Source organism: Nestor notabilis, unplaced genomic scaffold (assembly GCF_000696875.1).
Source record: "Nestor notabilis isolate BGI_N333 unplaced genomic scaffold, ASM69687v1 scaffold27490, whole genome shotgun sequence".
Classification (NCBI taxonomy): Eukaryota; Metazoa; Chordata; class Aves; order Psittaciformes; family Psittacidae; genus Nestor; species Nestor notabilis.
In genome coordinates this window covers 451-14,628 of record NW_009911949.1, presented here as the reverse complement: position 1 = coordinate 14,628, position 14,178 = coordinate 451, and the positions used below count along the sequence as shown (strand labels likewise).

At 53.9% G+C, this 14,178-nt stretch overlaps 1 protein-coding gene across 1 annotated transcript; it reads left to right on the top strand.

The window, feature by feature from the left end:
- Nucleotides 1-4: 4 nt before the first annotated feature.
- LOC104401501 (FERM domain-containing protein 6-like) lies at nt 5-8,108 on the top strand (the record flags this gene model as incomplete). The annotated part of the gene is given in 14 exon segments (XM_010017142.1): nt 5-97; nt 856-946; nt 1,204-1,283; nt 2,038-2,114; nt 2,758-2,944; nt 4,110-4,265; nt 5,053-5,118; nt 5,210-5,278; nt 5,465-5,639; nt 6,337-6,579; nt 6,582-6,662; nt 6,778-6,903; nt 7,613-7,704; nt 7,824-8,108. Coding segments are annotated over 14 exon segments (1,821 nt in total), but the record flags the coding sequence as incomplete, so codon positions are not given.
- Nucleotides 8,109-14,178: the final 6,070 nt, after the last annotated feature.

The following is a 14,178-nucleotide window of genomic DNA, read 5'->3' as shown; positions in this document are numbered from 1 at the left end:
GAACAAACTGACCTTCCACAACAACAGAGTCATGCAGGACCGCCGCAGCGTTTGCATCTTCCTCCCCAACGACGACTCCCTCAACATCATCATCAATGTAAGGCAGCACAAGGACCAGGGAAACCCTGAGCACCGACGTTTTCGTCACACCCGGAGGCTTGCATCCGGATGCATTTACAAGTTCTGGTTTTGCTTCTGGTTTTAATTTGGAGCCTGCCTGCTCTTACCATGCCAGAGAAATGCACACGAGTTATTCCCCCTGAAGGCTGTGGCTGCATTTTACGCTCTTCTGCTTCCTCTTGACTCGATGTGCTGCTGGCAGGGATGTGATTTTGGGCGGGGGACCTGCTGCATGCCATCCCACCGGGCAGCATGGTGCGGAGTGGGCAGTCTTTCCTCCCTCTGTCCTCACCCTACATGTCCATTGTGGATGGCAGTTCAGCCTCTCATACCCCAGTGAATAAACAGGAGGGGGTTTGGCTCTGATTTGGATGTAGTATGAAACATGAAATTCCCAGGTTTGATTTTTTTTTAATTCACCACCACCAATATTCTGTTTTCTACCCCAAAGCCACCTCCTTGATGCCAGGCTAGTTGCAGTGAGTTTTCATCACCTTCCACTGCTCTCAGGCTGCCCCATGCATCTGCCCTGTGCATCTCATCTCTGGGAGAGCTCTGGTCCTGCACCCCAGGATGGGACCCTGCTTTTGTGGACTTCCATGTTGGCCTTATGGAATAATGAGCCCCACAGCCCAGCCTGTCACCTCCCCTGCTCCTCCTCGAGGACCCTGCAGGGGGTTTGGTGCCTGCCTCGCTCAGACGCAGGTGCAGCAGGGACCATGTGGGTTTTTGCAGGTGAAGATTTTGTGCCACGAATTGCTGGTGCAGGTGTGTGACCTCTTGAGGCTGAAGGACTGTCACCTCTTCGGGCTCAGCGTCATCCAGAGTAAGTCAGGGACTTATGCCATGGGTTCAGTGCCCATGGCTGGTCCAGCCCAGTGCCATCACAGCTCGACAAGGCATGATGCCCCTGGGTAAGGGGTGCATGTTTGTCTAAATGTGGGTGCAAATTTACCCAGCCCTTTGGTGGATTCTCATTACGTGACAGGGAGGTAATGGACCACCCACTGATGGGTCAGGGGAGGGCTTGGCGGGATGCGGGGGACACACTGGGGATGCTGATGCCACCTCTGTCCCACTCAGACAATGAGCACGTGTACATGGACCTGGCCCAGAAACTCTACAAGTACTGCCCTAAGGAGTGGAAGAAGGAGGCCAGCAAGGTCAGCGGTGAGGTCTTGCATGGAGAGCTGACGGCAGTAAGGCCACCTCTGTCCCCGTCGCAGGTCACTTCCAGGAGATGGGAATGCAGCCGAGGGGTGGGAGGGGGCACTTGGCTGTTAGCCTGCACGGGGTGGGGGGACGGGCGTGCAAAGTGAGTGAAACCCAGATGATGCTTGATGACTGTCACTGCAAGTGCCACCATGTGCCCCCACTGGGGACGTGTCCTCCACGCTCCCCACCCTGGAGCTGTGAGTTTTTTCCTCCCTTACTTATACTTCAGCAGAAATTTTAAGCTGGCCCTTCTTCCGGTTTCTAAAATCAGGTGTTTGGGTTTTTTCCCCCCAAAGCACCTTTTAATTATTTCAAGGCAATGTGCCGATTGGGTTGGTGTGAAGGCTTCTGTGCTGGCACTGAGACTGGGGCTGGTGGGTGATGGGCTGGGAGGGGTGGAAGAGCGCCAGCAGCAGCAGCTGGGGGCTGCAGCCCTCCCGGGGGTCTCAAACCCAGCCTCTTGCTTCTTTAAATCCAAATCCCCTTTGTGCTTCAGTATGCGGGGAGAAAAGAAAAAGGGTTTTAAACTCTAATTCAGGAAAAAAATGTGACCAGTGTTAGTGAGTGAACTCTTCCCTGTGGCTTTTTTTGTGGGGGTCAAAAGGGTGGCCAAGACGGACCTTGCCCTGGGCGAGCCAAGGCGAGGGGTTGGGGTGCAATGCTGAGGTCTGCACAGGAGCCCTGAAAATCTCCTTCTTCCAGGGGATCGACCAGTTTGGCCCCCCAATGATCATCCACTTCCGAGTGCAGTACTACGTGGAAAACGGCAGGCTGATCAGGTAGGGTGCACCCACCTGTCCCACCGTGGTGGGCACCCACCCGGGCTCAGTGGGGTGAGCTGTTGGTGGGAGGGCACCCAGAGATGCTGCTGGCATCCCAAAAGCTGGGGCTGTTTGTGGCTGGGTGCCGAGAGGCTGCTCCTGCCTCCTGCCATGCAAGGGCCCATGGGGACACCGCTCCCAGCCAGCCATGATGGAGCTTTTTCAGGGGCTGGGGACATTGCACTTAGGGTTTTATCAGAGCTTAACCCAGGATACAGCCTGATTTTAATTCACACCCGTGCCTGTGGCCAGGTGGGAGCTTCACGTCCTGTTTGGGGGAAAAAATGATTTTCAGGGTCTTGGGTGCGTGGGGACATGGTGGCATCTGCAGCCCCGTGGGGATGCTTTTGGAGGGGTTATTCACTTGCAGGAGACTCTGGCTGGAAATTTGAACAGAGCAAAATAGCTGTGGTTTTGCACCACCTAATGGGATCTGGCTTTAATAAATGGGGGAAATGGAGCGAGCGACTCAGCAGCCAGCCCTGCTCCCTCTGTAAGATCTTCCCACCAGGAGGAAGGTGCCACAGTTGTCTCCCACTCCTGGTCTTGGTCATGAGTGGGCTGGCTCCCCTCTCCTCTCCTCTATCTTCTGTCCCCACAGTGACCGGACCGCACGCTACTACTACTACTGGCACCTGCGGAAGCAAGTGCTGCACTCGCAGTGTGTGCTGCGTGAGGAAGCCTATTTCCTCCTCACTGCCTTCGCCCTTCAAGCCGACCTGGGCGACTTCAAGCGCAACAAGCACTACGGGAAGTACTTCGAGCCTGAAGCCTATTTCCCTGCCTGGGTAAGCGAGCCATGATGGTGTCCCCGTTCTGAGCTCATGTGGATCCCCATGAGGCTATTGATGCTGGGCTGCTCAGAGGCCCCCTAGGCAGCCAGCGTTCCTGCTGTCTCCCTATCTCTGGCTTAGTCCCAGTTATTAATAACCTCTGACAACTGCGGGGCTGCAAATAGCTGTGGGCAGGGAGGGCTGGGGTTGGTGTGGTGGCTGGGGCAGCTCATTCCGCTGGTGGGGATTTCCCTGTGCACTGCAGGGATGCTCACAAGAGCTTCCCTGCGTGCTATGTGCCATCACAGCAGCATCGTCCTACCATCATCAGGTACAGCCCTTTAGGAACTTCTGTCCTCCATGCTGGCAGCAGCCACGGTGTAGGCAGCTCTTGGGGTAGTCCTGGAGGGAAACTGAGGCAGAGCAGAGAGTGACACACAGCCTCACGTCACCTCTGACTATAAGGGAAAGCTGGGTGCTGGGACGATGCCATCCCAATGGTTTTGTGCAGGAGAGGAGTAGAGAGTGGTCCTGTCCTGTATGGCACAGTAGTGGCAGACAGCTCCCATCTCGGACCCCACAGCAAGGACATGGTGCCAGCCTCTGCAGGGTACCCAAAACCAAGTCTGTTTATTACCAGACAGGTAAATACTAGTTACAGAGGAGTGGTGAAGAGCTTCACGACTGTGTGGGATGTGCCCTTGGACCCCAAACACCTGAACCTCCTCTGTGGTTCCCCACAGCCGGGACTACCAGCAGATGCTGGCAAGGGGAAGGTTAATAAAGTTCGAGGCACCACTGCCCACTTTATGTGTTCCTGGGTTTTTCCCCCAAACCTGACAGCTTCTCTTTTTTTCACACATGTCACTGAGGAGTGATGGCCCTGTGGGGAACATGCACGGGGTCCGTGCATGGCTCTCCCTGCCCTGGCATTGGTGTCACCAGTGGTGTGAGCTCCAGGGGCCAGGCACGCAGCGCTAATGTGCATTTCCCAGTGGGAAATCCTGCTGGCAAGAAGTTGCTGGCTGCTCTATCTGTTTTATTTTTGCTTGCAGGTCTCTATAATGAAGCCTATTGCTCCCGTTTCCCTTTTCCCTTGAAAATGCCGCTGTCCAGGAGTGCCGGGGCTGGCATCCGGCCCCAGACAGCTCCACTGGACAAGCTTTTCTTCTCCAAACAGGTGGTTGCAAAGAGAGGCAAGGACTACATCCTGAAGCACGTCCCAAACATGCATAAAGATCAGTTTGCTCTGACAGCCTCCGAAGCCCACCTCAAGTACATCAAGGAGGCTGTCCGTCTGGACGATGTGGCTGTGCATTACTACAGGTTGTATAAGGTGAGCCCCAGCCATGAGCTCAGACTGGGAATTGGATTTGGGGCTGCTTTTTACTGAAAGGAGCAACTGCCAAGTGATTTCTAAGATATTTTGGGAAGAGCTGCCTTTGAGTTCGCATTTGCTGGATGTAGCAGAGCAGTCTCGAGGGCAGTGCTTTGCTCCCAGAGGCAGGGAGATGCAGCTTTATATTGTCCTTCCATTTTGTACAAATTATGGAGAGGCGACAGGTGGCCAGGATGTGGGGAAGCAGCTTGGGGGTTTCTGGGAACTTATTTTTTGGTATCCCCTCAAGAAATACATGGTGGGGTTTTCTCCCGGGAACAGAGCAATTTGTTTGCTGGGTGCTGGGAGCTAGTGCTTCACAAACCATTCTATCCTTAAGTTAAAGAAAAGAACCCTTAGGAAGAGCACAGCGTGCTGGTGTAGGAACAGGTTGGGCTCAAGCATAGAAGTGCCCCAGCTCTGTTTCTGAAGGTCCTTCAAAGTTTTCTGTGGTTAAACTGCTTTTGCAGAGCCTTAAGATGGGGTGGCAAGTGCTTGGGGGTTGAGACTGGGAACTTGTGAGAGGATGTGACCAGGTGGTGTGTGTGCATCATTAATTAAACAGTTTGACTTGATGTTCTTAAAGGTGTTCTCCAACCTAAATAATTCTATGATTAATGTGGCACCTACCACATATGGCTGTTGCTGCTGGATGGGAGGTGGGGTGGTTATAGGAGGATAACTTTGTTGGAGGGGGGCAGCAGATTTCTCCATGCTGCAAATGATGTATTTTTCCCTCCTTTAGGACAAAAGGGAAGTTGAGGCCACCCTGACACTGGGGCTGACGACACGGGGCATCCAGATCTTCCAGGTAGGCAGCTGAGTGAGGGCAATGGCTCAGCCCCCTCCCTAAATGGGCAGCCCCTGCCAGCATCCTCAGCCAGACCTGCCTGTTGTTGCAGAACTTGGATGAAGAAAAGCAGCTGCTCTATGATTTCCCCTGGACAAATGTGGGAAAACTGGTGTTTGTGGTGAGTGCCACCATCCCCAGGCAGAGCATCTCTGCCTGTGTCACTCCTGGGCTCTGATTTGGGCATGGGCTGTTGTTACACAACACCTCAAGCGAGGTGATTGCAGTCAGGGTGGAGGGGTTGATGGGTGAGCTGCAGCAGGAGTATTTTCCTCTCTGGGGCTGACGTCGTCCCTCTCCCACACAGGGCAAGAAGTTTGAGATCCTGCCGGACGGGCTGCCCTCTGCCAGGAAGCTCATCTACTACACAGGCTGCCCGCTGCGCTCCCGCCACCTCCTGCAGCTGCTCAGCAGCAGCCACAGGCTCCACATTAACCTCCAGCCTGTCCTGCGCCAGGTCCGCAAGCTGGAGGAGAACGAGGGTAGGTGCCCCCGGGGCGTGAATCCCACTGGCACCAGGCTCCTGTGTGTATGAGGTCCTTGTCCCAGCCCCATGGCTGGGAGCAGGTGAGGGGGTGGCTGTCCCCACGTTGACCCCTCAACTATGCATCAGCGTGCCCTGGCCCTGACTGACCTCTCCTGGCTGGCTGGGTGCCCAAAGACCCTCAGGCCCTGCTGTGGTCCTTCATGGCCCAGTTCCTCCCACTACCTCAATGCAGTGCTTCCCAGTGCCCCATGTCTCATCTCCAAGCTCAGAAAGCCCTTGTGCAAGCATAAGATCTTCTTCCTCTTCCTCCTCTTTCCAACCCTCATCTTCCTCTTCCCCTCCTCTTCCTCTTCTTCCTTCTCCTTGTCGTCATCTTGTTTCTCCTTGTCCTTTCCTCCTCATCTTCTTCCTCCTCACCTTCATCCTCATTTTCCTCTTTTTTCTCCATCTTCTCCTCATTTTCTTTCTCCTCCTCTTCTTCCTCTTTCTCCTCCTCCTACTTTGGAGGGACAGCACAGCACAGAGCACAGCAAGTTTGAGGCTCCCCACCCCACCATCCCCAAGTGGGACAGGGCTGGCTCCTGGTGTGCCACCCTGCTGGGTTTGGGTGACAGTGCCCCTGGGGACCAGGGTGCCCCAGGGGGTTGTGGTGCAGGCTGCCACATGCTGACAGCGTGTCACTGGCCTCGCAGAGAAGAAGCAGTACCGTGAGTCGTACATCAGTGACACTCTTGACCTGGACATGGAGCAGCTGGAGAAGCGCTCACGGGCCAGTGGCAGCAGTGCTGGCAGCGTCCGGCACAAGCGCCTGTCCCGGCACTCCACTGCCAGCCACAGCAGCTCCCACACCTCGGGCATCGAGACCGACCCCAAACCCAGGGAGATGGGACCCGAGGATGGCTTCTCGGGTGCCAGCGCCCACCGCAAGCTGAAGACCTGACCAGCCATGGCAGCTCCCACACCTCTGGGGTGGAGAGTGGTGGGAAGGACCGGCTGGAGGAAGACTCCCAGGATGATGGTGAGACACCAGCTGAGCATGGGCTTTCCAGCCTGGGTCTCACCAGGTAACTGGGATTGGAGGGTGCTCTGAAGGTGCACATCAGTGACTTGTCCCATCTTATCCTTGCCTGCAGAAATTGAGATGCTGGTGGATGACCCCCGGGAGCTGGAGCAGGCTGGTGAGATGGAGGTGAGCCCTGACATGTGCGTCTACATCACGGAGGACATGCTGCTGTCGCGCAAGTTCAATGGGCACTCAGGTAAGGCGGTGTCCACTTTTATTTTCCAATTCCCCAATGCAAGTCACACCTTTTGTGTTCAGCAGAGCAAATCAGCCCCAGCCGTCCATTTGGGACATCGGGAAAAGCCATTTGCCCAGCGGGTTGAAGGAGAGATGGGGTAAATTTGGTGAAACTACAAAAAGAAGGGGTTGCGTGGGAAAGGTGCAGGTTTGACTCGGAGCAGGACTGATGCTCCGTGCTGCCGCCCCGTGGCACAGGAGTGTGTGCCCAGGCTCGACGGGTTGGTTGGAGATGGCAGGAGCTGCCCGCAGATGATGGACATAATTTCATTGGCGTTCTCAACTGATGGCCCCCACTCTAATTTTAATGACAACTCTTCACATGTTCCCATGAGCATTGGCACTGTTATCACAAGTGTGAGCCTGGTTTCTCCAGAGCTGTGCCCAGAGAGTTGCCTGCATTTCCATTTCTGTGCTGGGAGCTCCTGGGAGGTCTCTGGGGTGCCAGGCTCCCTGGGGACAGCTTTGGATGCCATTTTCCTGCAAATTCGGGATGCTTTGTAGGTAACATTGGCTACAAGTGGAGCTGTTGAGGTGAAGCATCCCATGAAGCTGAGGGTGCCTTTGCCACAAAGCAAGGGCCAGCCCCCAGGGGCAGTAGGCATGGATCCCAAGAGAGCTGAGAAGCCTTGAAATAACCTTTGCATCCTTTTCTCTCTGCTGTGCAGGGCTTATTGTGAAAGAGATCAGCTCCTCCACCTCCAGCTCCTCGGAGACAGTGGTGAAGCTGCGGGGACAGAGCACTGACTCCTTACCCCAGGTATGTTGTGCTGGTGAGGCTTTGGGAAGACCTGAAGCCCTGCTGGCACAGGGGTCTTGGGTTTCCCTGACCCCCTTGGCTCCCCATGGGGTCCTGAGCCTCTTCTCCGCTTTTCCCAGACAACATGCAGGAAACCGAAGACTTCAACGGACCGACACAGCCTGAGCCTGGATGACATTCGGCTCTACCAGAAGGACTTCTTACAACTGGCCAACCTCTGCCAGGACACAGCCCAGAGCTACACCTTCGGCTGTGCCCATGGGCTGGAGGAGGAGGGGCTCTACTGCAATGGCTGCTTGGCCCAGCAATGCGTCAACATCCAGGAGACCTTCCCCGTCAAAAGAACCAGCAAATACTTCTCGTTGGATCTCACCCATGATGAAGTCCCTGAGTTCGTTGTCTGAGTACCACAGGGAGCAGGACCAGCTGCCCGCCCCGGGGGGGAGGCTGGGGCTCCCTGCCCTGCATCGGGGCCATCAGTGTCGCCTTTCCCCCACCCCACACCTCTCCCTGCAAACCGAGGCCGTGGAAACTCGGAGAATTGCCCCAGCAGTGGGTGGGATGGAGTCCCCCGGGCATGGCAGAGTCCCACCGGTGGTTCCCCAGCATCCTTTCTCCTCCGGATGAGTTTGTGCCAAACACAAGTTGTTTTATTTCCAATGGGAGAAGCACGACTTGTTTGAGCTAGCAGAAGCCAACCTGTGTTTTCTCATTGCCTCGTGGCGAGGTGGCCTCTTCTCCTCTTTGCCCCATCCATCCACAGTGTTGCCTTCCCCTTCCACCCTCAGTGCTGCCGCTGGCTCCGGTGGTAGCTGGGGGGCAGCCGATGCTGGAGAGAAAGTGCCAGACTGTTGTGTTCAAGTCAAGCCAAAGAAATGTAAATACCCTAAAGGCCAGTATGGGGAGGGAGAATTAAGCAATAACCAGACGGGGATTCCTGGGCACGGGTGATGAACCGTGGAGAAAGGCATGGCCAGCGGCATCAACCAGAGCATCAACCCAGTTCTTCCAAAACCATGTGCTGGAGGTGAGGCCAGAGCGGTCCCAGCAGGGTGCCTGGGAGCTCTCAGAGCCATTTGCAGCTTTGTTTTCTTTTTTATTTTGAGGGAAAAAAACCAAAACCCAAAAAAAACCCACACAAGAAAACCAAAAGCAGAGGAGGATGGAAAAGAATAGGTCACCTGTAAGAATATTGCAATAATGCATCCCAGACATTGAATATATAGAGATTACATATATAAATATATCAAGGTATGTATGTTTATATATGTCTGGATCTTATAGACCCATTTGCATTTTACTTCTGCCCTAAAATACCTTTTATACAAAGGATCTGCCTCTCTTCTTTAATGAACCATATAAATAATCATAATATTTTCTAAGCACTAAGGTGAGAAAATAGACTTTTGTCTTGAGAAGTGTATGTATGCAACCGTGTCGTAATTGTGGCTCTTCCTGGTGCAGTCTCTGTTGTATTTTACCAAGGCTTTTCATGCATTTTTAAGTTTCTTACAGTTCAAATAGTTCTGCTAAAGGATGTTGGTCATGTGCTAGAAAAACCCAAGGGCGGCTTCTGGGCGTGTCCTAGGGAAGTCAGCCTGCCCAGACATAATAGTTACCATCGGTACGGAAGGGTAAAGCATTACAGCACCTAATACTCACAGCACAATGCCTTTTTAGTCAATATTTTTAATTAGAGTTTAGTGATTGACAGCCAAAGTTTTGCCATATTTTGATATACCACCTTTTTTTAACTGGAAACTTTTCTTAAAAGAAAAAATACTATTTTATAAATAAGCACAATCTTATTTTTATAAAAAATGTTGGGGGAGGGAGCCAAGAAGGGAGAACTGGTACCAAAAGAAATGGAGCGGTGGCTATTGGCACAGTGCAAAACCCCTCAGTGTTACTGTGATACGGGAGCTGGTAGGGGAGAGCTTCAGGAGCTGCTGTGGCCCTGCGCTGTGGGACTGTGTCATGGGCACAGCGTGTCCCGATCCCAGCACTTGATCTCACCTGGCACAAGGGATATTGGAAATAATAGCCAAATGCTGGCAGGGCAAGCAGGAAGATGGTGGCCCTGAAAGCTGGTTATTATATCCCCTAAAGCTGCCGAGGGCAGCTGATGGGATGCTGCCTAGGGGGCTCAGAGCTATGCGCTCCATTCTGGTTTTGGGGGGACCCCAGCAAACACCCCAAAAACCTCATTTGTGGGTACCACATCTCAATGTGGAATGCCTGGGTTTGCTAGCAGCAGCCCCACTCCAGACGCCTGTCCATAGCTGGGTTTGTGGTTGCTGGGTGGTATGTGTCTGCCATGCATGGGCTGGTATGGCCAGGAAAATCCTCTGAATTCATCCCCAGCCCCTTTTTTTCCCCTGTACCAGCCCCTGTGAGGCAGTGGGGCTGCAGCACCCAGCTGGGGGTTCCTGCCGGCACCCCGCGACCAGCAAGCCTGGAGTGCCCTCCATGGGACACTCACCCACTGCTCTGCAAAACATGTAGCTGGAGAGAGAAAAAGAGTAAATCATGTAAAGAAATGCTCAATGCTGCTCAGAAAGCACTGGGGAGGCGGGGGGAGAGCAGCTAAACCAGGGCTTCTCTGTTTCTTCTCCTGCCCCATTATCTCGTAGCTGAACCTGGAACAAAGTGTCCCAGCAGGGTTTGGGGTGATAAGGAGGGCAGCAATGGAGCTCACCCCTGGGCAAACTGGGAGCGGGGCTGTGCCAGGGAGCACGGGGACACAGAGGTGCCATTTATTCCGCAGGTGGCTAGGGTGGCTGCAGGGTCCTGTGGGGGACGGGGTGGCTGTGCCCGCCTGCCCTTTGTGCCTCTCCCCTGCAGAAATGAGCTATCTGTCTGCACGAACGAAATAGTCCTTTCTGTGAAAGGATCTTCCCGTCAGGACGATGGGAGAGCCAGTGACTGTGTTGCAAAAGGGAAACACAGGGAAAACTATACGAAAACCCCGCAGCAAAATTATTTTGTACCAATGAAGTTTGTTGTGTGCCTTTTGCGGTACGGCTGGAAATGACAATAAAGTGACAGTTGTTTGCATTACTTTGACTGTTGGTGATTTAAAATGCTGCCAGGCTGAAGTGAGTGATGAAACAACGGATGAATTTAACGAATGCAGTACTCTGCTCCAGCATCACCTGGCTCTGCAGAGCAGGTAAAGGCAGCAGCCTCTGGTGGGGGAATTGATGCACTGATCCTTTCAATACTGTTTTTTGGTGATTTCTAGGAAAGGAAGGACCAATTCCAGCCTGTCCCCAGGCCCCCCAAGCCCTGGTTCTCCCCAACCCAGCCTACCGGGTCTTGGCTCCCCACCTCAGGCAGTGGGAGAGATAGTAGTCACCAGTGTGCTGAGGGAGGTAGTCCTCTGCCCTGCTGCGCTCCACCTCTTTAATCCCCCTTTTTCCCTCCTCTGCTTGGAGCAGGCTCTGCTTAGGGAGGATGGGATGGGTGTTTGGGAGCAGCACTCAGGTGTGCTTCCACAAGGGAGGAAGCTTCACCATGTTAAAGATGTGACCCTGACTAGGATCCTGCCCAAGAGTGTGGGATGGCATCGGTCCTTGGGCTGAGCATGAGGATGCTGTCAGAGCTTCCACCTCCTCTTGAGGCACATGGTGGGGCTTACCCAAGGCCCCATGCTCTGTGAGTTCCTGAGCAGGGGAGACTCTTCATTTTGTCTTTCCTGATTTGATGTTTTTGTGTGAAGCATTTGGATTCTCAAGTGTCTGATACGGGGTTTGTGCTGCAGCCTTCCCATTCCAATACGCAGGGCCACCCTCCCATCTCCCATGCCACTAGTGCTAATTAAACTTCTCAGAACATAATTAGCCAGGTCTTTTCTTCTTCATTTTGCCAGGTTTGCTGATCCTGGCACCTAATTCCTCCTGCCAAGGAAAGCTGTTGTGTAAGGTACTAATAGAATCATAGAATAGTTAGGCTTGGAAAGGACCTTTCCACATCCTCTTTCCCAGTTTCCTGAGCATCTCTTGATCCTCAGCATATTAATCCCCTCACACTCAGCCCACTCCTAATTGCTGACATGCAAGTGGTAGAGAAGATAACGGCTGTCTGATGTGAGGGGTTCACCGTTACTAGGAGCAAAATCCTGATTTCCTGCAGAGGATGAAGATCCAGTTCTCCCTTGGGGAAGCAGCATCAGTAAAGCTTCCTGACTGGTTTCTCCCAGCATGCTGTGGATGTGACCCTGTACCATGGGGGCTACCACCACCCACAGGAGCCTGGGGCACCCCTGGGACCTGTGCTGGAGCCTGCCTGCCTTTGCCATCCATTCCTCCTCCAAGCACCCTGGGAGAGGGATGGGGATGGAGACACGGGGCTGTGCACCTCTGGCATGGGGTTTATCCACTGTCCCCCTCCCCTGGCACCCTCGGTGTCCACGGTGGAGCAGTGGAGCATCCTGTGCCTTTTCTTTGGGCTCTGAAAATAACTGCATGTTACCAGTGATTTCCCTTTGTCCTCTAAAACCAGCCCTCATCCTCAGTGAGGCGGGTGCTGACCGTGGGGTGGCCACGGGTCTTGGTGCCCAATTGTCGATAACACCAGACGTTGTCGGGGCAGCTGATTGTCTCACGCAGGAGGGAGGAGTACGAGGGAGCAAGTGACTTCTGGGATGGGGACTGCATTGTCTGCTACTAAGTATAGCCTCCAGATTTCATCCTTGGCCTATAAAACCCTTCAATTTTCCTAAAACCAGATGTTGAATGTTTTTTTGCGTGAGCCAGCCCTGCTGCTCAGGAGGGAAGGAGGGGAGGGGGCTCTCTCCTCCCTGTAGACTGTCTTTCCTTTAGCTAGGCCTTGAATGAATTCCCCTCTGGCATTTGATGGCTTGGCCTCCATTTTCCCTCCTTCATCTCACTGAGGGAGAGGTCCCCAGGGGGGAAAGGTCCTCCAGTTCCCATCCCGGCGACGTGTCCCCAGGCAGCCTTGCACCCATGCTGGCCTTTTCCCTTGGATGCTCCCTGGTGCTGGCAGACCTTCTGCTGCTCTGTCTTAACCATTTAATGGGTTTAAGCTCTCACACGAAGGCTGCACTTGGGCCATTTTATCTCCAGTCACTCCACTTCCAGATTTTGCATCTCCTGTCACCATTTCGTGGCAGCCCAAGTAGCCAAAGACCTGGGATTTGTAGGGTGACAACGTTCAAATGCCACTTTTACGGAGCCAAGTGTAAAATGTGCTTTAAAAGGGAAATGTTGCAGTAGTATCCTTTTTTGTTTTTAAGTTTTGCTCCCAGATGACAACGGGTGGTGCTCTCTCCAGCATTACACAGTGATGGCTCTCCCCAGGCAGGTACCTCACAGAGCATCCTCCTTTTATCAGCCCTTCTAAGCCAGTAGTGCTGGACACATCGTTTGACATCACCCCAATCATACACCAATGACTAATTGGTGATAATTACAGAAATACCCCATGAGCTCATGTCTCTTTAGCCTGGGGACCCTCTGCACCCTGTAATCATCATTGGGTGCAACACCTCCGTTTAGTGCAGCATCGCATGTACCCTGCGTAGTGTTTGGGGTCCATGTGTCTGCGGTGGGAGGACTCTGCCATCGTTGGCCCCATGCTGGCTGCTGCCTGGGGTGGGGGTGCAGTGCCAGGGTGCTGGGGGCAGCTGGGGTGGGCTCTGCAGGGCTGAGCTGCACCCTGCAAGGAAATCAGTCGTCAGTGTTGCTGTGGAAACAGGAAGGGAAACCCATCCATGGCAGCCAGTGCCTCCATGATGGGACCCCTGCGGGGCCTGGCCAGCGAGGGGGGTCACACGCAGCCCCTTGCACCCACTGCTGCGGCCCTGGGGAGCTACTGCTGACACCCTTTGCGGGATGCCCGTGCCCACCACCCGCGGGGAGCTGCATCCCAGTGCTGCTGCTGTGGTGCGCACTGGCACAGCTTGCAGTGCCCTGTTTTGGGGGGCTGTGCTGCACCCAGCTCTGCTGTGCCCCCTGCCCAGGGACACATGAGCATACTTTCAATGTATATATGTGTAACATGGGACTGCTGAGCCCTGCAGAGAGCAGACTTGAAGGTACAGCCATGGTATAACCAAGGTCCAGCTGGGCTGAAAACAGATGTTTCCGGGCACAGATGGAGGAAAGGAAAAGGCTGCCTTACACAGAACCCAACCAGCACTCACCAGCTCCCTTGTGCTTTCAAAATCTTCCACCTGAAATCCTAAAAAACAGGGATGCAGGCTCACCTGAATTAAAAAGAAAATACAAACTATGGAGTGATGGGTGTCCCCAGAGCTGTGCCCTGGAGGCAGGTAGGGAATTATTGAGCTAGGACGGTCTCAAGGGGCACGGAGGGGTCTGGATGTGACAGGGATTTGGGCTGTGTGGTCAGGGCAGAGGTGTGAGTACCAGATGGTTTGGGGGTCTCAGGGGACAGGAGACCCCCAAACATGGGGTATTCAGAGATGGGGAGGAGGAGGGGAAAGGGCAG